Source organism: Macaca nemestrina, chromosome 1, assembly GCF_043159975.1.
Source record: "Macaca nemestrina isolate mMacNem1 chromosome 1, mMacNem.hap1, whole genome shotgun sequence".
Lineage (NCBI taxonomy): Eukaryota > Metazoa > Chordata > Mammalia > Primates > Cercopithecidae > Macaca > Macaca nemestrina.
The window spans coordinates 140141831-140169771 of record NC_092125.1 but is presented as its reverse complement, the minus strand read 5'-3'; the positions used below and the strand labels follow the sequence as shown (position 1 = coordinate 140169771).

General features: G+C 36.7%; 1 protein-coding gene across 1 annotated transcript; it reads right to left on the bottom strand.

Annotated features, from left to right (window-relative positions):
* Positions 1–495: 495 nt before the first annotated feature.
* LOC105485401 (transmembrane p24 trafficking protein 5) lies at positions 496–27930 on the bottom strand. Its single transcript, XM_011747739.2, has 4 exons — positions 27742–27930; positions 9349–9446; positions 4943–5126; positions 496–3528 (listed from the first exon to the last, which is right to left on the bottom strand). Exons 1-4 carry the CDS (start codon positions 27928–27930, stop codon positions 3310–3312), a joined length of 690 nt encoding a protein of 229 aa, XP_011746041.2. The 3' UTR covers positions 496–3309.
* Between the last annotated feature and the right edge of the window lie 11 nt (positions 27931–27941).

Sequence of the window (27941 nt, the reverse complement as noted above, 5' to 3'; positions counted from 1 at the left end):
TTAACAAGCTTTAAGATGTTACTTAAAATATTTCTGAAAATGAAATAGCCTCAAAGGAGTTTTGATTTTACAAGATCACTAAGCAGATGACCCAAGGATAACTGACAGGATTCTATATTGTGTTGGTTAAAAATTAAGAATCCTGAGCCATATTCCAGACCTAAATAATCAATTTCTGGGGTTAGGTAGAGGAGCAGGTTAAGTTCCCTGGGTGCTTATTTAGCAGGGTAAGTTCCCTGGGTCCAAACTTTAAAAACTGATTATCTTTCCTTTCATATAGTTGGAGCAAAAATTGTACCTTTTAGGAACAATGCATGTTTAGGCAGGTGAATAAGTACATACAGAAACAGAACTCCAATGCAAAGTAGAGTGATGTACAATAAGAGGTGTAGAGAGCTATGAGGTTTCAAAACAGGAGGAGAGAGCACATTATTAACTAAGATTGAGATGAAGGAAGGCTTTCAGGAGTAGACAGCATTTACAAATGACTGGTCATTTTCTTTGATAATTTTTATTATATACAGATCAATACTCACAATACATTGCTTATTTAAGATGGCTGTTTACAAGTATAAAGCAGTTTGAGCAACACTGATTGTGCATTATTATACTTCAGATGAAAAATCCTTACATGCTGAATCAATTTCTTTTAAAATTTCAGATAAAGAATTTTCATTTGAGGAGACATACAATTGTAAGTGCTCACTTTTTGTCAATTTTAAGACACCATTATGTTTAAGAAGGATTAATTTTACCATAAAATTACAAACACCCTCCATGTCTTGACATTCACATGAAAGAACAGCACAACATTAATCATCCAAACGCATATCAGAGCAAACTCTAGGCCTTAGTGTGAGGTGAACATGGTAACTGCTTACACTATGGAAATCGGTTGGGCCTTAGTTAAATATTGTAGTATTTTAAAAATTTGTATATTGAAAAAGACAAAATGAGCGGTTAAGTGATAAACAGCTTACTCAGTTTAGCATAACTTTAATTTAGAAATGGAATAGTGAAATTAAAAAAAGCATATGAAGCAGATAAACAGTATGTCTAGAAATATTAAAAATTTTTACTCTGTTTACAAATTTTGCTTTTTTGGTTATGCCTCTTAAATATCTCAGTCTTTTTACTTTGTCTGTAAAAGTAATTGTCCTAAATATTCCTAAATTCTTTTCCAAATAAAGCCATTATCATTTTTATATAGTAAGAAGTTACTGAATCATAGGTTTGAGATCAGTGGCACAAATCATATATGTAGAAGATTATGTAACAAATTCATTGTTAGGTAAGGAGTCAGAGAGTACAGTACAGTAACAGCCATACAGGAGAGGTAGAATTCTTAATCACAGTTTTATAGAAAAGATGCAGTAGTTTATATATGTACCCTGCTTTATTAGTTATGGTACTGTAAATTTGCTTCTTATTACAAATTTAACAGAAAGGGCAAAAGGCAGGGCTATTCATAGGCAAGGATCTTATTGACCTTTGTTCTGCAGGTGTTGCAGAGGATACCGCTAGACACTTGAAGCATTTTCTTGGCCAATTAAGGTAATTGATCATATATGGCATTTACCTCATTTTTAAAAAGCTTGCATGTAGGGAAATCTAAGCTGCTCTTCTCCCAGGGGCCTAAGGAGGGAAATGTATCTCCTTTTATACTACTCTGAGTGCAAATGAAATCACTGTCTCTGGTTATCATTATTGCTTATCAACAATTCCAGCATTACTAACCTGTTGAGGGGTTCTATACCCCAAATTTTGTTTGATTGTTTCTAACTCACAATGTAGTCATAAACAATGTTATAAGTGGGCATAACTTAAAAATTATAGTTCATTCATGATGAAGTTAAATTATTAGTACTTGAGTAAGATCCCCATAGACTTCAAAAAACTAGATGGCAGAGACTTTATTGTATATATGGATTATTCACATTTAGGTGTTTAAAACTTGGGAGTCTATGTTTCCAATCCTTACTTCAACGTCAATAAATAAAGTGTTCAGAAAGGCCATTTTATAAAAGTTACAATAAAAATTTTTAATAAATATGTACACCCAGTGCTAAATCTTACAGTAGGGCTTACATTTTATAAAATGTACCTGCTTACAAACGATAATTCAAACCAGAATTCTTGTTGAAAATAAAAACCTACAGCCAAATAATTTCTTCCAGTTAACTGGAAATCTCCTTTGATTTATGAGTAGGATGTCATGATGAGCCAATCAGATTCTAGATATTTATTTATAGTTCTACTTAAGTGAATTTTATTTTGGATTCGGTGTCCTCAAGTTTTTCTAAATTCTTTCTTGTCTCTGATAATTCTTAGAACTCAGAAAAGGAGCTATTTATTTATGGTAGGCCCAGATCATTTTAGCAATATTTCCTTCACAACTGCTGGTAATAATGAATTACCCAAGTCAGCAATGTTAAAATTAACATAACATGATTATTAATTGTTGACAGATATTAACTGTTGACAGATAATATTAAAAATAAACTTACTTTACCTCACATTTAATTTTTAAATCCTGCATTTTAGTTAAGGGTTAGAGAGAATGTGTCCCTATAGAGGAGGAAGCTTTTAAACTATATTCTTCATTTCAAAGAGAAAACATGTCCTAATTTTAATAAATATAACTTTGTGTTTTTAAGAATCGTGAAAATGTCAGCTTTTGGGAACGTAAGCTAAGTACAAAGACTAATACTTTCTGCTAATATGTTACACTGAAATATATTTGGTTATAAAAATCTCAAAAGCCTAATTGTATTTCAAAGCTATCATTCTATTTACATTGTAGGAGAGATGCATATGTAAATAGAGAAAAGTTGGGCTTTTGTAGTCTAAAGATTTATTCAATCCATAATTAGGTAATTCTCAGGTGATTTATAACTTAAAACTGAAAACTTCCACAGTTAATTGTAACTGCCACATTTACAAAAAAAGTTCTGGGTAAGAGAACCTGTTAAAAACAGACTGGTGTTGCAATTAGGCCCAATACTCATTTATTTAAGTCACCTAAGACATTTGCAAAATTTTTCAAAGTTAGGAAAATGCAGTTATTAATATGGCTTCATTCAGTTAAACCTATATTCTGCAAAATATTCCTGTTACACACTTAAGTACAACTGGATCAGCAGGATTACTTGCACAGAAAGTGAAGACTTAATTTTCACATTAAAATTATACCTGTTTCACACTTATATCTCAAAATATTTTGGAGAAGACCATTAATGGTCTTGACTGTAACAGTTTATTGCATTCTTATGCCTCATTTTTCAATGTTAAGTACTCTAGTTTGGAGTTTTAAGTTCTACTTTTCCTCTTATCTTCAAATAGACTCTTCAGCATATAAACTTGAATGGCTGACACCACCACCATGACCACTAAATTAACCATAGACCAGAAATTGACTCTATCAAAGTTGCTTTCTTGTATGTTTCGATCACGAGCTTCAAATGCTCTAAGCAGGGTTTGTATGTGCCCACTTTTGCTTAGTCTGGACTTGATGCTGTTGATGGATTCCTGGAGATAAATAAAATAATTTTTTTATTAAAGAATGCTCAGAAATTTTAATTAAAAAATGAGGCTGGGTGCAGTGACTCATGCCTTGTAATCCTGGAACTTTGGGAGACTAGGGCAGGAGGACCCCTTTAGCCCAGGAGTTCAAGACTAGGCTGGACAACACGGAGAGACTCTGCCTCTACAAAAAGACGGGCATGGTAGCACCACCTGTGGTCCCAGCTACTTGGGAGGCTGAGGTGGGGGATCACTTGAGTCCAGGAGGTTGAGATTGCAATGAGCCATAATGGTGCCACTGCACTCCAGCCTGGGCAACAGAGTGAGTGAGGCCCTGTCTCAAAAATATTTTTTTTCAAAATATGCTTTATGTTTTTTATCCAAACACAATTTTAAGATAGATGGCTGCACAATTGAGGGGCAGGTACTATTTATATTATATTAGAGATTCTCTGTAAGGTTATGTAATAATTCTCCTGACATATTTATACTGTTTATAAGTAGTTATTTAACAAGGGAACAAAGCTACTGTGAATTGAAAATAGGTAACATGAAACTCTGAGTGGCATAGCATCAGGAGTTTTACATACATTATCTGTTTCTTAGCCCTCACACAACCAAAGGAAATGACTTAAGGTTTTGTTTTTTTTTTTGTCGGGGGGACGGAGTTCACCCAAGCACAATCTCAGCTCACTGCAACCTGAGACTGCGCCTGGCCAAATTACTAAATTTTTAGAGATGGGGTCTTGCTATATAATAGCCCAGGCTGGAGTGTAGTATCTATTTATACCTGTGACCATGGTTCACTGCAGCCTCAAACTGGGCTCAAATGATCCTCCCCCTAACCTTCTGAGTAGCTGGGATTACAGGTACCTGCTACCATGCCTGGCAAATGATTTCCTTTTTGAAAACCCAACAGATACAACTTTAGGTATTTACCTATTACATGATGCATGTGTTTATATTTCCTTCTTTGTATGTTAATCTGACCAATTTAGTATTCAGTAAAACACCCAATGTTTTAATACCACAAAATAGTTGTGAAATTAGAAAACATTTTATTTTTCATGTGCCTTCTGTATAATCAGAAGCATAATCTATTTATAATTTTAAAAATTCTAACTGCACATTTATAAAACAAACTTACCAAGATGCAGTCTTAGTTGCACATCTGAAAAAAGCTATTTTTATAATAGGGTCCTAGAAGATAAGTTATTTGAAAACTATAAAAGGGCTATATGAATACAAAGTAAAATTAAGCTGATACTTGAAATGGAGGTCAAAGTATTTATGGCAAAAATAAAATATTAGAAACAGATTTTCCTGGATAATGCAGATAAAATGCTTAGTTCAGTAACCATTACCATACTAAGGGCTCTGGATGTTAATACTTTTTATTTTATTAGAAGACCATACTGACCAGGATGTCTTCCAGTTTCATATCCAACATATCTGTGCCAGTAATATATTTCTTCCAATCTTCTTGTTCTTGTGCCTGTTCTCCCATATTATCCAGGATTAATTCAAAGAAAATCACCTTCTCAGAAATGGTGCTGAATGTATTGTCAAAGCAGAACATGTAATCACCAACTTCAGTCTCTACACTGTATAAAAAAAAGTACATGTTTTTAGTTACTTGTACTTCTGTTTGTGATGAAAAGCAACTAAAGGTAAAAGAAGGTAAAAGAAAGAACTAACAGGCTGAGTGTGGTTCCTCACGCCTGTAATCCCAGCATTTTGGTAGGGCAAGGCTGGTAGATCACTTTCGCTCAGGAGTTTGAGACCAGCCTGGATAACATGGCAAAATCCTGTCTCTACAAAAAAAATACAAACATTAGGGCATTGTGGCTGGCATCTGTAGAACTAGCTACTGGGGATGCTGAGGCGGGAGGATTGCTTGAGCCCGGAAGGTTGAGGATGCAGTGAGGCATGATCATGCCACTGCACTCCAGCCTGGGCAACAGAGCAAGGTCCTGTCTCAAGAGGTGCGGTGGCTCATGCCTGTAATCCCAGCACTTTGGGAGGCCGAAGTGGATGGATCACGAGGTCAGGAGTTCAAGACCAGCCTGGCCAAGATGGTGAAACCCTGTCTCTAATAAAAATACAAAAAAATTACCCGGGTGTGGTGGCATGCGCCTGTAATCCCAGCTACTCCGGAGGCTGAGGCACAGAATTGCTTAAACCTGGAGGGGCAGAGGTTGCAGTGAGCTGAGATTGCGCCACTGCACTCCAGCCTGGGCAACAGAGGGAGACTCTGTCTCAAAAAAATAAAAACAAAAAATTCAACAAAACAAAAACAAAGAAATAACATAGTTTATAATAATTGGACAGCTTACTCATGAATTTCCTTAGTATTGAAAGATAATTTATAATTTCTTGGGAATGAAGCAACCTGAAAATATATACGTTCGAGTACAACTTAGACATGCTTGGCATTTACTTAGTAAATTATGGTTAGTGACCTCATTTTTGGAAAAGGATAGAATTAAAAACCTGTATACATAACTCATAATAAACTTTAATATTTATACACTATTAAAAGTATTTTATCATGAGTTCAATTCATATGCAGATATGACTGCCAACCTACCCTTCAATTGAGATTAATCTAAACTGAGTTTTGTTTTCAAAAGCAGTGATGGATTATCCTACATGTTTTCTTCCAGGCCTCTTACTGATTTTGCTTATTGACTATCACTGGTTCCCTTGTAGATGTTTATGTTTAATCCTAAATGCTTTGAGAATTAAATAAAACTAGTTTATATTTTATTAATTCTATAAGGGTAATTCAGCCCATCATTAGTTATGCCTAGTGCTGAAAAAAAAAAATCAATAATATCTGAATGACCAGTACCCTACTTACAATTAGTTTCCCATATTAGCAAAAGTTAAAAGTAGGGCCAGGTACAGTGGCTCATACCTATAATCACACACTTTGGGAGTCTGAGGCAGGAGGATTACTGTAGGCCAGGGGTTCGAGATTAGCCTGGGCAAAAGTGAGACCTTGTCTTTACAAAAAATTAAAACATTAGCCAGGTTCACACCTGTAGTCCTAGCTACTCAGGAGGCTTGGTTGAGCCCAATAGTTTAGGCTGCAGTAAGCTATGGTCACACCATTACACTCTGGCCTGGGCAACAGAGTGAGACCTTGTCTTTAAAAAAAGAAATTACATTTAAAAGAAAAAAAGACTAAGAAAAACCAGTGACATACTGAGATTTTTGCTGCTCTTACAAAATTAATATAGCTACAGATAAAAGCTTTGTTTAATGTTTGAAAAACAGATTTGTAGGCTGGGTGCAGTGGCTCACACCTGTAATCCTAGCACTTTGGAAGGCCGAGGCAGGTGGACCACGTGGTCAGGAGATCAAGACCAACTGGGCTAACACGGTGAAACCCTGTCTCTACTAAAAATACAAAAAATTAGCCGGGCATGGTGGCGGGTACCTATAGTCCCAGCTACTTGGGAGGCAGAGGCAGGAGAATGGCATGAACCCAGGAGGCAGAGCTTGCAGTGAGCCGAGATCGCGCCACTGCACTCCAGCCTGGGTGACAGAGCGAGGCTCCATCTAAAAAAAAAAAAAATAGATTTGTAAATCTGGTGTAATGATTAAGAGTGAGTTGGACTGCCTGAATGTAGATCCTGGCTTTGCTGTTTATTAGCTGTGTAACCTTCAGCAACTTAATTGTTCTATGCCTCAGTTTCCCCATCGGTAAAATGGTATTTACCTCAGGATTGTGGTTAAGAATAAAAAAAATTAGTACATGAAAAGTGCTGAGAACACTGGCCTGGCACATCAAAAGAATGCAATAAATGTGAACTATTATAAACTCAATTCTTTTCTCCCAATTATTTAATGAGAGGTAATTCAACACAAGGAAGCAGTAAGATACTTATTTTTCTAACAGTGAATTTTATTATCTCAAAAAGGGAGCAAATAATTGGGGAGAAATAAAGATTGATATAAATTTTGAACATTTTAAAAATTCTGAAACTTGAACTATATTTTTAGTTTTTTGGTTTTTTTTTTTTTTGAGATGGAGTCTCTGTCGCCAGGCTGCAGTACAGTGGTGTGATCTCGACTCACTGCAACCTCTGCTTCCGGGGTTCAAGCAGTTCTACCTCAGCCTCCCAAGTAGCTGGGACTACAGGTGTGCGCCACCATGACCAGCTAATTTTTGTGTTTTTAGTAGAGACGGGGTTTCACCAGATTGGCCAGGATGGTCTCAATCTCTTGACCTCATGATCCACCCACCTGGGCCTCACCAAGCGCTGGGATTATAGGCGTGAGCCACTGTGCCGGGCCCATTTTTAGTTCTTATATATCTATCAAAGAGAAAACAGTTAATTCCAAGCATATCAATATAAACTGACTTTTACAATTACTATTTCTATCGTATTTAGTAATAGCTTATGCAAATATTTTTCTGAGCTCTGCATAGGTAAAATGCCATTTAAAAATGTATTTTAAATGAGTATCTTAAAAAATTACTGAGACTTTTTTCCTCTCATCCATTCATACATGTATTCAGTGTTTACTGAGTATCAATTATGTATCAGGCACTTTGGTTAACAAAGACCAATAATTTTAATAGCTAGTTCTTACAATAGTGTTATGTGCCAGGGATGTTCTAAGCATATGGTAGAAAGCAAGAGTTTTGGTCCATCTTGTCTCCACCCTGCATGTGTATCCCTGCAGACTTATTTGACTTCTCTGGGCCTCCTTGTCTATAAAATGGGAATCTTGAGTCAAAGACTGTATCTCATAGTGGGTTGGAAAGATTAATTTAGAAGCATATAACATGCCAACCCTTGTTTAGAGCAAATACTAGATACTCCATATTTGTTCTTCCTACAGATTCACAGTTTAACACATTAACAATATTGACTTAAGAAAATGTTATAGTAAGATAATAGAATGAAACTGGGAAAAATACCAGTGAGATATGAAAAGAGGGAAGTGAGGTGTCAGAAGAATATATGGTCTTTTGCTTAATTCTGAACTCAAAGAGTTAAAACAAGTATTTTCTTTTGCTTTCGGGCTTTTTCTTTTTTGAGACATAGTCTCGCTTTGTTGCCCAGGCTGGAGTGCAGTGGCACGATCTGGGCTCACTACAAGCTCCGCCTCCTGGGTTCACGCCATTCTCCTGCCTCAGTCTCCCAAATAGCTGGGACTACAGGTGCCCGCCACCATGCCTGGCTAAGTTTTTTTGTATTTTTAGTAGAGATGGGGTTTCATCATAGCCAGGATGGTCTCGAACTCCTGACCTTGTGATCCGTCTGCCTCGGCCTCCCAAAGTGCTGGGATTACAGGTGTGAGCCACAGCGCCTGGCCTCAGGCCTTCTGATTATCTAAAATGAATGAGGTCTGAGTCAAAAAAAAAAATTTACATACACACAAAAATATACTGTACTGTTGTTTTAAGAAAGAAACTATGAACAGAAATGGTATATAGCCAGCAGCTCAAGAAACTGTAAGACATATACCTGGAACAGTAGCTTTAAGTTAAAATAGAAAGCTTGTGCTGGCCAGAAGGCAGGTTTAAAATGCCACAATAGATTGAATGCAATACCAGGGGAATACTAATTTACTAACCAAAGCACAGAAAAAATTTAGCCTGGATCAAAAGAAAACGCTTAAACAAAAATAGAAAGGTTAATGGAAAATGTTTTGGTTTATCAGATGGCCCACTATCACGAACTGTTTAAAATCATATGGAATTATCTAATATTGATATGTAGTATCAAATATGCTAACTTTCCATGCCCTGCAGATAGCCCACTGGTATTATTCAGCAATGAAACTGAACTAAAAGAGATTACTTACGTGTGAACTCCATCTGATTTTCTTTGTTCAAAAACTAAGGTTTTACCTTCTGGAGAGGCAAGATGGAAATCAATATCTAATCCTGCTCCATCTAAAACCTGTAGAAAAACATACATGAGAAAAACATATTACAAATTCTGGAAATAAAAAACTATATACAGTACATCATATTATGTAAAGATTTTCTAACCTAGAGAGGTAAGAAAGTCATCAGTGATGTCTGGGCTAGAAAAGAACTGAAGGATCATCTAGTTCAATTCCATTCATTTTTGGAACTTGTCCTTTCCTTACCCGTTTCTCTCACCATCACCTAAATTTAGGCCTTACAGATATTACTGAAATAAATCTTCCTGAAATAGTGGCTTCATTCAGAATCCCTGTAGAATGGACAGAAACACAAAGGGAAGTTCAAATGCCCTGGGCCTTTTAGTTAAAACTTAGGCAATTGGCAGGGCACAGTGGCTAACACCTGTAATCTCAGCACTTTGGGAGGCTGAGGTGGGCGGATCATGAGGTCAGGAGTTCGAGACCAGCCTGACCAACATGGTGAAACCCTGTCTCTACTAAAAATATAAAAATTCCAGCTACTCAGAAGGCTGAGGCGGGAGAATCGCTTGAACCCAGGAGGTGGAGGTTGCAGTGAGCCGAGATCGTGCCACTGCACTGCAGTCTGGGCGACAGTGAGACTCGGTCCCCCCCCGCTCCAAAAAAAAAAAAGACTTAGGCAATTTAGGACATTGTATATAACTTTGTTTCCTCTTCAATAAAAGAATAATTAACTATTTCTTAACCTGGAATTCAAGACCACCACGGTGTGGACTCAGTATGAATTGTGTATTCGAAGCAGGTTGGTTCATGTACTAGTCAGTGAATACAATCTGTCCATTTATAATTCCAAAATGTCCTTCTATGAAGATGATGATGATAATCATGGCAACTAACAATTATAGTTGATGCCATAAATTGTCTTAAATGCTTTATGTGGATTAATTTATTCCTTATAACAACTCTAAAAGGTAGGTTCTATTATTCTCATTTTGTTCCTGAGGCACAGAGAAGTCATTTTTCCAAAGTGACACAGCATTAATTCATCTAGGCCACATTAAAAAAAAATAAGTAAAAAATAAAGTGATACAGCAAATAAGTGACATGGTCAAAATTCGAACTCAGCAATCTGCCTCTAGAATAATTTTTAATAAGTATGCTGTGTTGCCTCTATTTCTGTTCCATTCTCCTAAATACTCATCCAATTGTACTCATTCTTTAAGAGCCAATTTAACACATTTATGCCTTGTGTTCCATTATTGGAACACTAAGCATGTGGCAGTTATATACTACTGCTCAAGGTCGTTGCCAAGGTCTCATTTTGCAATTCAAAAAATTGCAACCTCCTGTATAAATAGGTCAAGTCCTTTGAAGTGTCCTCTGTATCCTCCTGTCAAGTTCTCTCACACTGTCTCTTGTATTACTACAGATTGCACACCTATCCTCTTTGGCACTTACGAGACATTCTCTGGGATCTAAGCATCTTTTTGTAGGATTCACTTGGCATAAACTTGTAGGTACTTTTATGGACACATATGTGGCACATCCAACATAGATGATAAAATGGATGAAAATTCTGTTCACCATTTTTATAACTCCAAGGGTACCAGTCCTAACAATGTTATTATCCATATTTTGCTTTTGTGTCACAGATGCAAATATTTAATAAATACATCTTTTTATCATCCTACACAAATTAAAGTGTCTCAGTGTTTTCCCTGTAGATCTGTCTGCAAACTTGTCTTCCCGTCTTCCTCCTTCCCTACGTTTTCTCTTTATTTATAGTGTTTGTTAAAATTTTAAAAAGAATCTATTTGGAACACTGTACAGTACAGCCTCTTAAGAAAAAAAAAGAAAAACAAAAAAAAATACCTAACTCAATGGCTACTCTTTCTTAACATTTCATTTTATTTTTCTTGGTGGCTTTAATGTGACGATATAAAAGATTACCTACTCCTGTGCTCTTATTGTTCAACAGAACTGGTTTCAAATGGCTGGCTAAATATACATAATTTTCTTCTTTAAATCCCAGTGAAATGAAGAAGACATGTAACAATTAAAATCTATAGGCTGGGTGTGGTGGCTCATGTCTAATCCCAGCACTGGAAGGCCGAGGTGGGTGGATCATTTGAGGTCAGGAGTTTGAGATCAGCCTGGCCAACACAGCAAAACCCCATCTCTACTAAAAATAAAAAAATGAGCCAGGCATGGTGGCACATGCCTGTAACCCCAGCAACTTGGGAAGCTGAGGCAAGAGAACTGCTTGAACCCAGGAGGCGGAGGTTGCAGTGAGCAGAGATCATGCCACTGTACTTTAGCCTGGGCAAAAGAATAAGTGAGATTCCACGTCAAACAAAAAAAAACCCACAAAGAAGAAAAATTCCTGTTTCAAAAGATGAAAATCCATAAAAATCTTTAGACAGGATCTAATAGATGTGAAGCAGGATAAATGAAAAAAGACTATAAGATACTGAGTTTTCCAAAGGATTTAAAAAGTACAACCTTCTATCAGAAGTAGCAGAAGTAGTAGAGAACTGCATCTAATTGGGATTAGCATCAGAATTCTTATATATAACATTAGATGGAAAAAAATAATGGAGCCATGTAGTCAATGTTCCCAAGTAAAAAGATATTTACTGAAGTCAAAGCAAAAATAAAGCTATTTGCCAGGTGTGGTAGCATGCACTGGTAATCTCAGCTACTTACTTGGGAGACTGAGGTGGGAGGATCACTTGAGGCTAGGAGTTAAAAGTCTGTAGTGTGTACTATGAAAGTGCCTGTGAATAGTCACTGCACTCCAGCCTGAGCAATACAGTGAAACCCCATCTCTAAAAATTTTAAAATAAATAAATAAAGCTATTTTCAGATATCCAAGGACTCAAAACATTCTCAAAGAATTACTCAAGGATACCCTCCAAAAACAAACAAACAAACAAACAAAATCTATTAAATCAGAAAACAAGCAATGTAACAAAGCTAAGAAAATATTTTAGTAAAACAGTTAAAAAGCAGTTATTGGTAGTAGCTGTCAGGCTTAATGAAATTGTTAAAAATGATTTTTAAGACTATGGAAGCTTAATTAAAAAATCATAAAATATACTTCTTTTTTTTTGAGACAGAGTCTCGATGCCCAGGCTGGAGTACAGTGGTGCTATCTCAGCTTGTTGTAACCTCTGGCTCTTGTGTTCAAATGATTCTCCTGCCTCAGCTTCCTGAGTAGCTGGGATTACAGGCATGTGCCACCATACCCGGCTATTTTTGTATTTTGTAGAGACGGGGTTTCACCATGTTGGCCAGGCTGTTCTCAGAACTCCTGACGTCAAGTGATCCACCCACCTCAGCCTCCCAAAGTGCTGGGATTACAGGTGTGAGCCACTGTGCCTGGCCATAAAATATACTTTTAAAATACAAAATAAATATTAAAAATGCCACAATCTGGGCCAGGCACGGTGGCTTACTCCTGTAGTCCTAGCACTTTGGGAGGCTGAGGTGGGCGGATCACTTGAGGTCAGTGGTTCAAGACCAGCCTGGGCAACATGGTGAAACCCTGTCTCTACTAAAAAAAAAATTAAAAAATTAGCTGGACGTGGTGATCTGTGCCTGTAATCTCAGGTACCTGGGAGGCTGAGGCAGGAGAATCGCTTGAGCCCGGAAGGCGGAGGTTGCAGTGAGCCAAGATCATGCCACTGCACTCTAGCCTGTACCACAGAGCGAGACTCCATCTCAAAAAAAAAAAAGCCATAATCTGAAACAAAAATTCCAGTTTATTTCAATGGAACATGATGGGGATAATAGTAAAACTGTTAAAAGTTTGGTTAAAAGAAAACATACACGTTAATTTTGATGCTGACAAATGGATGCTTAAACATTAAATAGAAGGACATCCAATTTGGCAATATACAGATAACCAAAAAGCCCTCCCAGTATAAAACCCCCTGGAAATGCTGGATTATATTTTTAAAACAATCTTTGCAACTACATGGTGAGAGCAAAGAAAAAAAAAAAGACATGAAAACTAGAGTGGTAAGTGGTAGTCTGTGAAGGGGGTTAACTTGTCAGTTACCTGGAAGCTTGAGATTTAATATCCCCATGAGGACAGGTCATGAAGCTTTGGGGCTGAATTATGTAAGGAGCAGGAACTAAGAACTATGCATAAAGCTAGGATCTTTGAGGGGTCATACCATCAGTAAAAGGGTTAAAATTTTTAAAAAGTCCACCAGTACACAGAGATCACAAGAAAGCTTGTCTGTCTTGGCCTCAAGTCATATGTGAAAAAATAATATAAGCTCACCAGATAATTCATCTATAAGCTTACACATCAAGCAATTTTGTAGTTCAGTTTCACTACCCACGTGTTCACAGACTCAATCAGAGAACAATATAAAATGTAGTCCTCTATCGTGGAATGCCTGGGAGGAGGAAATGCAAAACCTTTCTGGAGGGTCATATCCTCAACCTAGGACACACACGATTCACACAGGATATAGCCCCATTAGGCATGGGTTTGATGGGTAGCTTCTGACATGGCTCTCAATGATCCCTGCCTTTCTGGTATTCATACACTTGTGTAATAAATACAACATGGCAAAAGTGATGGGATGTCCCTTTCATAATCAGGTTGCTAAAGATTATAACTTCCGTCTTGCTAGCTTGTTCTCTCTTGCTGGCACTTTCTCTTGCCCTCTTACTCGCTCTGATGAAGCAAAACCTCCATGTTGTAAGACGCTTTACAGAGAGGCTCATGTGGCAAGAAACAAGGAAGGCCTCTGGCCAACAGCTTGTAGGGAACTGAAGCCTAAGTCCAACAACTAGTAAGGAATTGAATCCTGTCAACAACCATGAGTGAGTTTGGATCCTTCCCAACTGAGCCTAAGATGACCGCAGTCCTGTGAGAGATCCAGAGTAGAAGACCCAGTTAAGCAGTGACCAGATTTTCCTGACCGGCAGAAACTAAAGCTAGTAAATGTTTTAAGCCAGTAAATTTTGTGGTTGATTAGTTTTTTATCAATAGATAACTAATGGTTCTACATAAGAAAGGAGAGCATCAGGAAAGGAATAAATGAAGAAAAAATAAAATCTTTCATCTTTCTTAATCTAATAAATAGATTATTGTTCAAAGTAATAATAGCAACAATGTATTCAGTGATTACAACATGTGGATAAGTGAAATGAATGACAACTATAAAGGATGGCAGAGAGGAACTCGGAAAACTCAGTTATAATGTACCTGTACTATCCATGAAAGTGGACTTACATTAGTTGTAAATGTATATTACAAATCTAGGGCAAATTTTTTTAAAATTTTAATTTGTGTGGGTAAATAGTAGGTGTACATATTTATGGGGTACATGAGATGTTTTGATATAGGCAAGCAATGCATATTAACCATATCATGTAAAATTGGGTATCCATCCCCTCAAGCATTTATCCTTTGTGTTACAAATAATCCAATTATACTCTTAGTTATTTTAAAATGTACATTTATGCTACAACAAAAGTGCCTTACAAAGCAAAAATATTTTAAAAAGAACAAGTTATTATTGACTATAGTCACCTGTTGTGCTATCAAATAGTAGGTCTTACTCATTTTTGTTCTTTTTGTACCCAATAACCATCTCCACCTCCCCCTCCACCCCCCAGCCTCCCACTACTCTTCCCAGCCTTTGGTAACCATCCTTCTACTCTCTATCTCTGTAAGTTCAATTGCTTTCATTTTTAGCTCCCACAAATAAGTGAGAACATGTGATATTTGTCTTTCTGTGCCTGGCTTATTTCACTTAGCATAATGACCTCCAGTTCCATCCATGTTGCAGCAAATGACAAGATCTCATTCTTCTTTAAGGCTGAATAGTACTCCATTGTGTACAAGCACCCTATTTTCTTTATCCATTCATCTGTTGATGGACACTTTAGGTTGCTTCCACATTTTGGCTATTGTGAACAGTGCTTCAACAAACATGGAAGTGCAGGTATCTCTTTGATATACTGATTTTCTTTCTTTTGGGTATACGCCCAGCATTGGGATTGCTGGCCTATATGGTAGCTGTATTTTTAGTTTTTCAAGGAACCTCCAAACTGTGCTCCATAGTGGTTATACTAATCTACATTCCCACCAACAGTGTATAAGGGTTCCCTCTTCTCCACATTCTTGCATTTGTTATTACCTGTCTTTTGGATATAACCCCTTTTAACTGGGGTGAGATGATCTCATTATCGCTTTGATTTGTATTTCTCTGATGATCAATGATGTTGAGCACCTTTTCGTATGCCTGTTTGCTATTTGTATGTCTTCTTTTGAGAAATGTCTATTCAAATCTTTTGCCCATTTTAAAATTAGATTATTTTTTCCTGTATAGTTGTTTAAGCTCCTTATATAGTCTCGTTATTTATCCCGTGTCAGATGGGTAGTTTGCAAATATTTTCTCCCATTCTTGGGTTGGCTCTTCCCATTGTTAACTGTTTCCTTTGCTGAGCAGAAGCTTTTTAGCTTGATGTGATCTCATTGGTCCATTTTTGCTTCTATTGCCTGTGCTTGTGAGGTATTACTCAAGAAATCTTTGCCCAGACCACTGTCCTGGAGAGTTCTGATGTTTTCTCGTAGTAGTTTCATAGTTTGAGGTCTTAGATTTAAGTCTTTAATCCATTTTAATTTGATTTTTGTATATGGTGAGAGATAGAGGGCTAGTTTGATTCTCCTGCATATGGATATCCAGTTTTCCCAGGACCATTTATTGAAGAGACTGTCTTTTCCTCAGTGTATGTTCTTGGCACCTCTGTCAAAAATGAGTTCACTGTAAGTGTATAGGTTTGTTTCTAGGTTCTCTATTCTGTTACATTGGTCTGTGTGTCTGTTTTTATGCAAGCACCATGCCATTTTGGTTACTATATCTTCGTAGTATAATTTGAAGTTAGGTCATGTGATTCCTCCAGTTTTGTTTTGTTTTGCTTAGGATATTTTGGGGTTATTCTGGGTCTTTTGTGGTTCCATATACATTTTTAAATTGTTTTTTCTATTTCTGGGAAGAATGCCAAAGGTATTCTTGCATAGAATCTGCAGATTGCTTTGGGTAGTATGGACATTTTAACAATATTGATTTTTCCAATACATAAACATGGAATATCTTTCCATTTTTGGTGTCCTTTTCAATTTCTTTCATCAATGTTTTATAGTTTTCATTGTAGAGATCTTTCATTTTTTCAGTTAATTCTTAGGTATTTAATTTTACTTGTGGCTACTGTAAATGGGGTTACTTTTTAAATGTCCTTTTCAGATTGCTGTTGGCATATAGAAATGCTATTGACTTTTGTATGTTGATTTTATATCTTGCAACTTCACTATATTTATCAGTTCTAATAGCTTTTTTATGGAGTCTTTAGATTTTTCCAAATATAAGATGTATCATTTGCAAAGAAGGATAATTTGACTTGTTTTCCAAATTGGATGCCCTTTATTTGTTTCTCTTATCTGATTGCTCTAGCTAGGACTTCCAGTACTATGTTCAATAACAGTGGTAAAAATGGGCATCTTTGTTGTGTTCCAGATCTCAGAGGAAAGGCTTTTCCCCATTCAGAAGATACTAGCTGTAGGTCTGTTGTCTAAGGGTTTTGTTATGTTGAGGTATGTTTCTTCTATACCCAGTTTTTTGAGGGTTTTTATTATGAAGATATGTTGAATATTATCAAATATTTTTTCAGCATCAATTGAAATAATATGGTTTTTGTCCTTCATTCTGTTGATATGATGTATCATATCATTCTACTGATTGATTTGAGAATGCTGAACCATCCTTGCATCCCAGGGATAAATTTCATTTCAACCACAAACATTTTAAAAAGAAATATAATTGATATGTTGAGAAGAAAGAAAGTAGAATTATATAAAATGTTCAGTAAAAACCAAGAAGGCAGAAAAGGGAGGGAAGATGTAAAAAAAAGAACAAGTACAATGAATAGAAAGGAGTTATAAACATGGCAATATTAACCCAACAATATCAATAAGTATATTGTGAATGGTCTAAATATGCCAATTAAAAGAACTGCCAGAGTGGATGAAAATACAAGATTAACCATAGCCTGTCCACAAGAAACCAACTTGAAATATAAAGACACAGATAGATTTAAAGTAAATGGATGGAGAAAGATATACCATGTTAACACTAATCAAAAGAAATCTGGAGTAGCTATATTAATGTCAGAGAAAGACAACTTCAGAATAAGGAAAATCTTCAGGGATAAAGAGGGGCATTACTGGCCGGGCATGGTGGCTCACGCCTGTAATCCCAGCACTTTGGGAGGCTGAGGCGGGCAGATCACGAGGTCAGGGGATCAAGACCATCCTGGCTAACATGGTGAAACCCCGTCTCTGCTAAAAATACAAAAAAAATTACCTGGGCATTGCAGCATGTGCCTGTAGTCCCAGCTACTTGGGAGGCTGAGGCAGGAGAATCACTTGAATCTGGGAGGTGGAGGTTGCAGTGAGCCGAGATGGCACCACTGCACTCCAGCCTGTGCGACAGAGCGAGACTCCGTCTCAAAAAAAAAAAAAAAAGAGGGGCATTACCTATAATGAATGGGTCAACTTTCCATGAAGACATAACAATCCTTATGTGTATACACATAACAACAAGGTATCAAAATATGTGAGGCTAAAACTGAAGGAGCCACAAGAAGAAATAGAAGATCACTACTATAGTTGGAGACTGCCACATCCCTCTATCGGTAATTGACAGATCTAGGAGGCAAAAAATCAGTAAGGATATAGTTGAACAGAATAGCACCATCAATCAACTGTGTCTAATTGAATCTTGAGAACTAATCAATCCAATGACAGAAGAATAACATTCTTCTCAAGCTCATATGTAACATTCACCAACACAGACCACATTCTGGGCCATAAAACACACTTTGACTTGTGCTGTCAGACCACAGTAGAATTAAGGTAGAAATCAGTAACACAAAAATAGCTGTAAAATTCCCAACTATTTGGAGATTAAACCACACATTTATAAAGAACTCATGGGACAAAGAAGTCTCAAGATAATTTTTTTTTTAAACTTCAATGAAATGAAAATACAACCTAACAAAAATTTGTGGGATACAGAGAAATCAATGCCTAGAGGGAAATTTATAACATTGGATGAACTTATTAGAAAAGAAGAAAGATCTAAAATCAATAATCTAGACATCCACCTTAGGAAGCTAGAGAAAGAACAGTAATATAAACCTAAAATAACCAGAAGAAAAACATTAGAGCAGAAATCAAGAAAATTGATAACAAGAAATCAACCCAGAAAAAAAAAAATCAATGAAGCAAAAAGATGGTTCTTTAAAAAGATCAATAAAACTAATAAACCTCTAGTCAGGCAAACCAAGAAAAAAAGAGAAAAGACACAGAACACTAATATCAGAAATGAAAGCTGGGTCATCATTAATTATCTATGGACATTAAAAGGATAATAATGGCCAGGCAAAAATCTTCAACAAAATATTAGCAAAGCTAATTCAACAGTGTAAACAAAGAATTTCAACCATGACCAGATGGATTTGTTCAAGTATATAAGCCTGATTCAACATTCAAGAATTATTTCATGTAATTCATCACATCAACAGACTAAGGAAGAAAACTCAGATGATCACAGCAATGGCATACGTATGGAAAACATTTGATAAAATCCAATATCAATCTATGATATTTAATATTAAAAAAAATCTTAGCAAACTAGGAATAGAACGGAACTTCCTCAACGTAAGGAAGAACATTTACAAAAATCCTACAGCTAAGACCACACTTAATGGTGAGAAACTAGAAGCTTTCTCACTGAAATCAGAAATAAGACAAAGATGCTACTCCCTCATTACTCCTACTCAACACCATACTGGAAGTTCAAGCTAATGTGATACAAGAAAGGGAAAGACATACCTATTGGAAAAGAAGAAATAAAACTGTCCTTGTTCACAGATGACATGATAGTCCATGTAGAAATCCTAAAGAACTGCCAAAAAAACCCCTCCTGGAGCTAATAAGTGATTATAGCCAAGTCTCAGTAAACAATATTAACATACAATAGTAGCTGCTTTCCTATACACCAGCAACAAGCAACTGGAGTTGGGAATAAAAAATACAATACCATTTACATTAGCACTAAAAGAAAAAAAAGAAAAAAAGAATTAGGTACAAATCTACCAAAATATGTACAAGATCTATAGAAGGCAAACCACAAAACACTGATAAGAGAAATCAAAGAAGAGCTAAATAAAGAGATATACCATGTCAATGGACAGGAAGACTCAATATTGTTGAGATGCTAATTCTTCCCAACTTGATCTACAGACTCAATGCAATCCCAATCAGAGTCCCAGCAAGCTATTTTGTGGATATTGACAAACTGATTCTAAAATTTATTTGGAAAGAAAAAAGATCCAGAATAGCCCAGACAATATTAAAGAACAAAGTCAGAAGACTGATATTACCCAACTTCAAGTCTTAGTATACAGTTACAGTAATCAAGATAGCATGGTACTGATGAAAGAACTGACAAATAGAGAACAGAACAGAGAGCACAGAAATAAGTAAAAAAGATCAATGGCTGCCAGGAGTTCAGTGTTTGGGAAAGGGGGTTTGCGTAGGTGGGGTACAGGGGAGTTTTAGTGCCATGGAACTATTCTGTATGATACTACAGAATATACTAACGGTGAATACATAACATTATGCATTTTTCAGAATGCATAGAACGGTACAATAGAAAGAGCAAACCTTAATGCAACTATGGACTTAACTTTAGTTAATGTTAACAAAATGGCCCTCAATTTTAACAAATGTACAACACTAATGTGAGTTGTTAATAACAGAGAAAACTGTATGGGAATGTGGGGGTATATGTGTGCTCAATTGTCAATTAGTCTATACATCTAAAACTCTTCTAAAGAAAGCCTATTAATTTAAAAAAACTACAAAAGAAAACCATAAGAAAAGAACAAAACCAGGCAGAGATAAAAAAGAAATATCTCTATGAAATGTTAATGGAAAATATTTCAGACTTTCTGCAAATGGAAATGGAATAAAGTCAGGATTAATTATGGTAATCTGGGGAAAAGGGAGAAATAGAACATCTAGTCATTGAAATTATAAACTCAATAAAAGAGTCAACAGATTATAACTTAAAAAGATTAATGAACCACAATGAGATGTTACTTTACACTTGTTAGAATGGGTTTTGTTAAAAAGATGAATGATAACAGTGTTGAAAAGGATGTGGAGAAAAGGAATGTAAATTAGTATATTATTGCCAGACATGGTGAGCACGTGCCAGTAATCTCAGCTACTCAGGAGGCTGAGATGGGAGGATCCTGAGCCCAGGAGTTTAAGACCAGCTGGGTGACACAGCAAGACCTCATCTCAAAAAAGAAAAAACAAATTAGTACATTGTTGGTGGGAATGTAAATTAGTACAGCCCTATGGAAAACAATATGGTGGTTCCTCAAAAAACCACAAATACAACTACCATATCATCTAGAATCTCACTTCTGGTATACATCCAAAAGAACTGAAATCAGTATGTAAAAGAGATATATGCACTCCTGTATTCACTGAAGCATTATTCACAATAGTCAAGACATAGAAACAATCTAAGTGTTCATTAACAAATGAATAAAGAAAATGTGGTATAGATACACAATGGAATACTGGAGGACATTATACTAAGTGAAATAAGTCAGTGACAGAAAGACAAATACTGCATTATCTCATATGTGGAATCTAATACAGTTGAATTCCTAGAAGTGGAGAGTAGAACAATGGTTACCAGAAGCTGGGGGCGGGGGGCTTGGGGAGAGAGGGAATAGGGAGGGAGTTGTTGATCACAGAGTACAAAGTTCCAGATATACAGAAGAAATAGGTTTTGAGGTCTATTGCACAGGAAGGTGACTATATTCAATAATAATGTATATTTCAAAATAACTGAGACTAAATTTCAAATAGCTCATCATAAAAAATTATAGGCAAGGCAATATTAATTAGCCTGATTTAATCATTACATATTGTACATGTGTATCAAAACATCACAATATACCCCATAAATGTATACAATTATAGTTTGCCAATCAAAAATAATATTGATAAATTTTTAAAACTAATTAAGTAGAAGATAGAGCTGAAGAAATTGTCCTTAAAATAGAAGAGACAAAGAGAGAAATGAGATTAAGAAGCATAGATGATGCACTTAAACTGCAGTGAAAATGCAGAAGCAGAAAATTTAAAAAGCAACAAGAGAAAATAGAGATGAACTACAAATATATAACAAACTGACAGGAAGCTTCAACAGCTATAATCGAAGTCAGAAGACAATAAAATACTAGTTTTGATGTATTTAGGAAAAATATCTGTCAGTGAAGAAAAAGTAATTCAATTCTTTAAGAAAAGTCTAGAGAGCAGAGCCATGAGAACCAGAGAAAAACAAATTAAGCCTGAAATCTGTCCTATTCAGACTTCCAGTTATATGAACCAACAGACTTCCTCTGATTCGGGTTATTTACCTGTTGATAAAAACTTTGTAAGGACTTTAAGGATCATGACATTTTAATTAAAATAATCATATATGTTTCACCCCATCAAACCCTGTATGATTTTATGAGTATGGGAAAAGGTGTGGAAGAGTTCACATCTAGGAGAATGACAACAGGCATTCAATAGAGTTAGTTTTTTGTTTTTTTTTTTTTTTGAGACGGAGTCTCACTCTTTCACCCAGGCTGGAGTGCAATGGCGCAATCTCGGCTTACTGCAACCTCCGCTTTCCCGGTTCAAGTGATTCTCCTGCCTCAGCCTCCCGAGTAGCTGAGACTACAGCACACCACTGCGCCCAGCTAATTTGTTTTTTTTCTTTTTTAGAGACAGGGTTTCACCATATTGGAGGTTGGAGACCAGCTCCTGACCTCGTGATCCACCCACCTTTGCTTCCCAAAGTGCTGGGATTACAGGTGTGAGCCACTGCACCCGGCTTTTTCTGCTTTTACATCTTTGTATTGTTTGACTTACTCTAAGGAGGTTGTATATTACTTTTATAATTGGAAGTAAAAAATTGGAAGTAAAAAAATTCATAAAGGAGGCAGGTGTGGTGGCACGTGCCTGTAGTCCCAGCTACTCAGGAGGCTGGCTGAAGTGGGAGTATCACTTGAGCTCGAGTTCAAATTCAGCCTAGGCAACATAGTGAGACCCCATATCTCTCTCTCTTTTTTTTTTTTTAACTTTTATTTTAGGCTTGGGGGTACATGTGAAGGTTACCTAGGTAAACGTGTTAAAAACCACAATTATTTTTGCACCAACCTAGTATTTCATCACCCAGATATAAAGCCCAGTACCCAATAGCTATCTTTTCTGCGCCTCTCTGTCCTTCCACCCTCCCTCAAGTAAACCCCAGTGTCTCATGTTTCCGTCTTTGTGTTCATAAGTTCTTATCATTTAGCTCTCACTTGTGAGAACACGTGGTATTTAGTTTTCTGTTTCTGCACTAGTTTGCTAAGGATAATAGCCTCCAGCTCCACCCATATTCCCACAAAAGACATGATCTCATTCTTTTTTATGGCTGCGTAGTATTCTATGGTGTATATGTACCACATTTTCTTTATCCAAACTGTCATTGCTGGACTTTTAGTTGATTCCATGTCTTTGCTATTGTGAACAGTGCTGCACTGAACATTCGCATGCATGTGTCTTTATGGTAGAATGATTTATATTCCTCTGGGTATATACCCAGTAATGGGATTGCTGGAGACCCTATCTCTTTAAAAAAAAAAAAAAGTGTGTGTGTGTGTGTGTGTGTGTGTGTGTATATATAAATAAATAAATATGTGTGTGTATATATATATAACTCAAATATATATATCAAATTATTAAATATATTCTCCCCAAAACCCACCTATTTATATATATATTGATATACATAATACTTAAAAGTCATTTATATATATACACATATATATATAAATGAACCTCAAAGGTATCTTTCTCTCTTTTTCCTTAGTATCTTGGCATGTGTTTTTCTTTTTTATCCATTGTCTTGTTCCACTTACTCCCTTGTGCCTATATATATATGGCTTTTGAGTTTTTGTTTTTTTATATACATATTTATATTTACATATACTTTATATATACATATATATACATATAATATTAGACATGTATACCTGCAGATAAAATGGAAATAGGAGGTATTCCAAATGGCATCAGATATATTATGCAAGTAAATTTTAAAAATTAGATGAAATGGCCAGTTTACTAGAAAATATTGAAATTTAGCTCTATACAAAAATGAAAAGACTAATAAAAATTTTTAAAAATTGATACAGCTATATTCTCCCAAAAACCCACCCAGATAGTTTTACATATTTGGTAAACGTCTGGTTCACTCATTCAAAGATACTTTTTAGTGCCTATTATGCCCTTAAAAAGGTATTGTTCTAGGCTCAGGGTTTATTTTCTAGCTAACATTTTTTGAGTGCTTATTAGGTGCTCGATACCATTCCTTTTACATGTATTAGCATATTTATTCATAATAATATGTAGTGGGGAGCAGGTGACTATTGTTATTTTATAAGTATATAGAAACTAGTACAGAGAGGCTCAATACCTTGCGGCCAAAATGATCTTTTAAAAAACACGAATCAAGTTAACCTGCTTATAACTCTTCAGTGGCTTCTTACTGGTCTCTGCAAAAAGACCCATATCCTTAACAAGGACCTAAAAGCCCAGCATGATCTGATTGCTGTTGCTACTGACTTCTCTAGAGTAGACTTATACCACTGTTCTCTCTCTGTATTCTGTCTTTCAGGACCTCAAAGGTATCTTTCTCTCTTTTTCCTTAGTATCTTGGCACGTTGTTTTTCTTTTTTACCCATTGTCTTGTCCCACTCATTCCCTTATGCCTAGTGAAAGCCTGATAATTCTATAGAAATTAACTCTACTTCTGGATGTCTCTCAATTTCCAGATAAAATGAAGTCGTCCTACTGAGCCCACTCAGTCTTATGAACTTACCTTCATTCCCCCTATTAAATACTTTGACATGTATTTGTGTAATAATTTGATTAATGTCTGTCCCCATACTTGATTGTATGACAGCATGGACTATACACACACACACAAATATATATATATATAAAATACCGTACATATATCATATATATATATTTTTGAGGCAGGGTCTTGCTCTATTTTATTCATAAGATACATGAATTGGCATTAAAGTTTTCAAGAACCTCTATCAATATAATGTGGGGCTAGTCAATTATCCAAAAAGTATTCTCCTAAAACCTAAAAAGAAATTAGTAAAATTTTCAATATGTCACAGTAACCAAGGACAAAGTTGGATTGTCTGTTCCATAATATTTTAAAAACTAACTTCAAGACAAAAATTAGTAGGATGTAGTTACTAGGAAATTAAACAAGTTGGGAAATGCAAACATAGGGTGGAAGATGATCTTTACCCTACACATCTCACCAACACTGTCTAGGATTACATATATTAAGTGATTTTACCTCTTTCCTCAATCAAAACAAATTGTTTAGGGAAAATGTTTTAAAGGAATAATCCCAGCCGGACGTGGTGGCTCAGACCTACAATCCCAGAACTTTGGAGGCTGAGGCTGGCGGATCACTTGAGATCAGGAGTTTGAGACCAGTCTGGCCAAGATGGTGAAACCCCGCTTCTACTAAAAATACAAAAATTAGCTGGGTGTGGTGGCACATGCCTGTAATCCAGCTACTTGGGAAGCTGAGGCGGCAGAATCACTTGAACTCAGGAGATGAAGGTTGCAGTGGACTTAGGTCGCGCCACTGCACTCCAGCCTGGGTGGCAGAGGGAGACTCTGTCTCAAAAAAAAAAAAAAAAAAAAAAAAAAAAAAAAAAAAAAGAACAGTACCTTTAAGAGTCACTAAAGATGTAAAGAATAAAGCTAAACCAAGCCAGCTACGTAACTATAGAGGTATAAATGTAAAACTAACATTCACTGACTATTTACTATGTGTCAGGGATGATCTATTAGCATATGTTAATAGACCACTTTACATTGAATATGAGCATTTATTAACTCATGTTTTTCAAATCAGCTCTATGATGTGGTTACAATTATTATCTCTATTTTACAAGTGAGAAGATCACATAAGTTTTAAGTAGGCAGACTCAAGATTTGAACCCAGGCTAAGGTTGAGCTGGTGCTCTTAACTGTAAGAGGACAGGAGTTAAAATAGATATCTTCCCTAATGTGTGTAAATACTGAAGTTTTTTAATTAATACAAATTGTTTTCTTATCTAGACTATTTCACTAGCCCTCTAGTTGGTTTCCTTGACTCCAATTTTGCTCTCCTTAAATCCATTTTCCACACTGCATCCAGTGATCTCTTTAAATCTTAAATGGACTTGCACAAAATTAAGGAAAACCTACACAGCATGACAAACAAGGCTGTGATTGAGGCTTCAAGACCCCAGCCTCTGGCCTCTCTGATGTCCTTTTCTGCTACTCCCACCCTAGACTTTATGTCTTAAAGTCTAATACAAACGCAGTACTTGTAGTGTCCACTACACACTAACCATCCCCACTTACACTATGTATTTTAAGAACTATGGGTCTTTTTGTTCCTTTTTCTGAAATGTCCCTTGTTCCTTGCATTTTCATCTCAATTAAGCATCTTTCTGGATTAAATTTTATTTTCTCCAGGAATCCTCTTCTGAAACCCTTAGAAGTGATCCTCCTCTACTGGTACTTAGCCATCCTTTATTGAAATTACCTGTTTATGAGCCAGTAACCCTTATTAAGCTCTTTGAGAAGGGGGATTCTTTCTTTCTCTTTTACCTACAACCTCCACAACCTCGCTTCCCCTAGTCTCCCGCCCCCTCCATGCACAATTCCTGGCACGTATTAACTGTTCAGTAAATGCTGAACTTTTGAACTTTACTGGAAATCAAGAAACACTGAGTTTTAGCCTCAGTTTTGCTCACTATGTGATTTTTAGATATTTTCTTCTCTGTGCTTATCTTGTGTACCTATATACAACTTAATCCTTAAGTTTCATCGTATAAAAAATTCTACAACTTTTAATTTTGCTCTGTATGTGACAGTACCTGGTATTTAAAAACAATTCTCTACATCAAGTTAAAAAATTAACATTTGATGATAATTGACTTCTAAAACACTGAAAAATGAAACACATCAATGCTGTTTTTTTTTTTTTTCTTTCCTGTACTGCTACCTGAAAACATCGAAATTTGCTGTGTGGAACGAACAAGATTTCTTCTAAGAAATTACCCCCTACTAGCATGACTACATAAAATAAGGTAATTCCCAGCAAGAATATTATGCAGATACTAAAAAGAAAACATGCTGGGCATGGTGGCTCACGCCTGTAATCCCAGCACTTTGGAAGGCCGAGGCGGGAGGATCTCCTGAGGTCGAGAGTTCGAGACCAGCCTGGCCAACATGGTGAAACGCTGTCTCTACTAAAAATACAAAAATTAGCTGGGCGTGGTGACGCACGTCAGTAATCTCAGCCATTCGGGAGGCTGAGGCAGGGGAATCGCTTGAACCCGGGAGGTAGAGGTTGCAGCAGTGAGCCGAGATTGCGCCACTGCACTCCAACTCTAGCCTGAGCAACAGAGCGAGACTCCGTCTCAAAAAAAAAAACCCCCCCCCCCAAAAAAAAATGACACGAGGGAAATGCTTACAATGCTCAATGAAAAGAAAGGAAAGGTTATAAAGTTTTAATATACGATTTGATCTTTTGAAAATAATGCATATATAACTTAAAGTATGATTAAATATAGCAACAGCCTCTTCCAAAAAATTTCAAAATTGGGCTTAGTGATAATTACATGATCATAATTCAAAAACCCTTAACTGAAGCAAAGACAGTGAAGATCTGTAACATCTGAATTGTGTGAAAGGGGTGGGGGTGATTCAAACAAGTGTCATCACCTCGTCCAATGATGAAGGAGAACGTGTATCAGTTCCGCATTGTGAAATTCTCAGTATCGGAGCGTGTAGTGGCTAAGAAAAGCGATAGGCGAATTAGGAAACAGAAAAGCCAGCGACATCACCAGTTCTGGCCTCTTTCCGACCGAAGGAAAGGGGATTAGGCGGGGTAGTTGTCAATTCCAGGTCCAGCCTAAGTTCTGGGTCCCCGGCCTCAGCGTGAGCCTCGCCTTGCCTCGCCTCGCGCGCCTGCGCAGAGCGGGCCGGCTTCCCGGACGGCCCTCGCCTCTTCACCACCCGGGCCGTCCACCAGAAGTTTCTAAACGGGTGAGAGGCGACAACGCAGTGTAGCTGGGTTAAAGGAAGGAGGCTGGTTTATCCTCCGCACTTACTTGGTACTCGATCTCCAGCGAGGCCTTCAGGGGCATGGGCTGATAGAAGCACTCCTTCTGGCCGGCGGGAAGGGTAAAGGTGAAGTCGCTGTCGAGGGAAGGTGTGAAGCCGGCCGCTCCAGGCAGCAGCACCGGAGGCAGAGCGGCCAGAAGGAGCACGGGGAAGGGCAGCCAGGTCTTGTCGCCCATCCCTGCTGGGG

Coding starts and splice junctions, on each gene's coding strand:
- LOC105485401 (XM_011747739.2), bottom strand. CDS start 27,930: ATGGGCGACAAGACCTGGCTGCCCTTCCCCGTGCTCCTTCTGGCCGCT. Junction 9,447..27,741: donor CGCTGGAGATCGAGTACCAA/GTAAGTGCGGAG, acceptor GTTTTTCTACAG/GTTTTAGATGGAGCAGGATT. Junction 5,127..9,348: donor AAATCAGATGGAGTTCACAC/GTAAGTAATCTC, acceptor TTTTTTATACAG/TGTAGAGACTGAAGTTGGTG.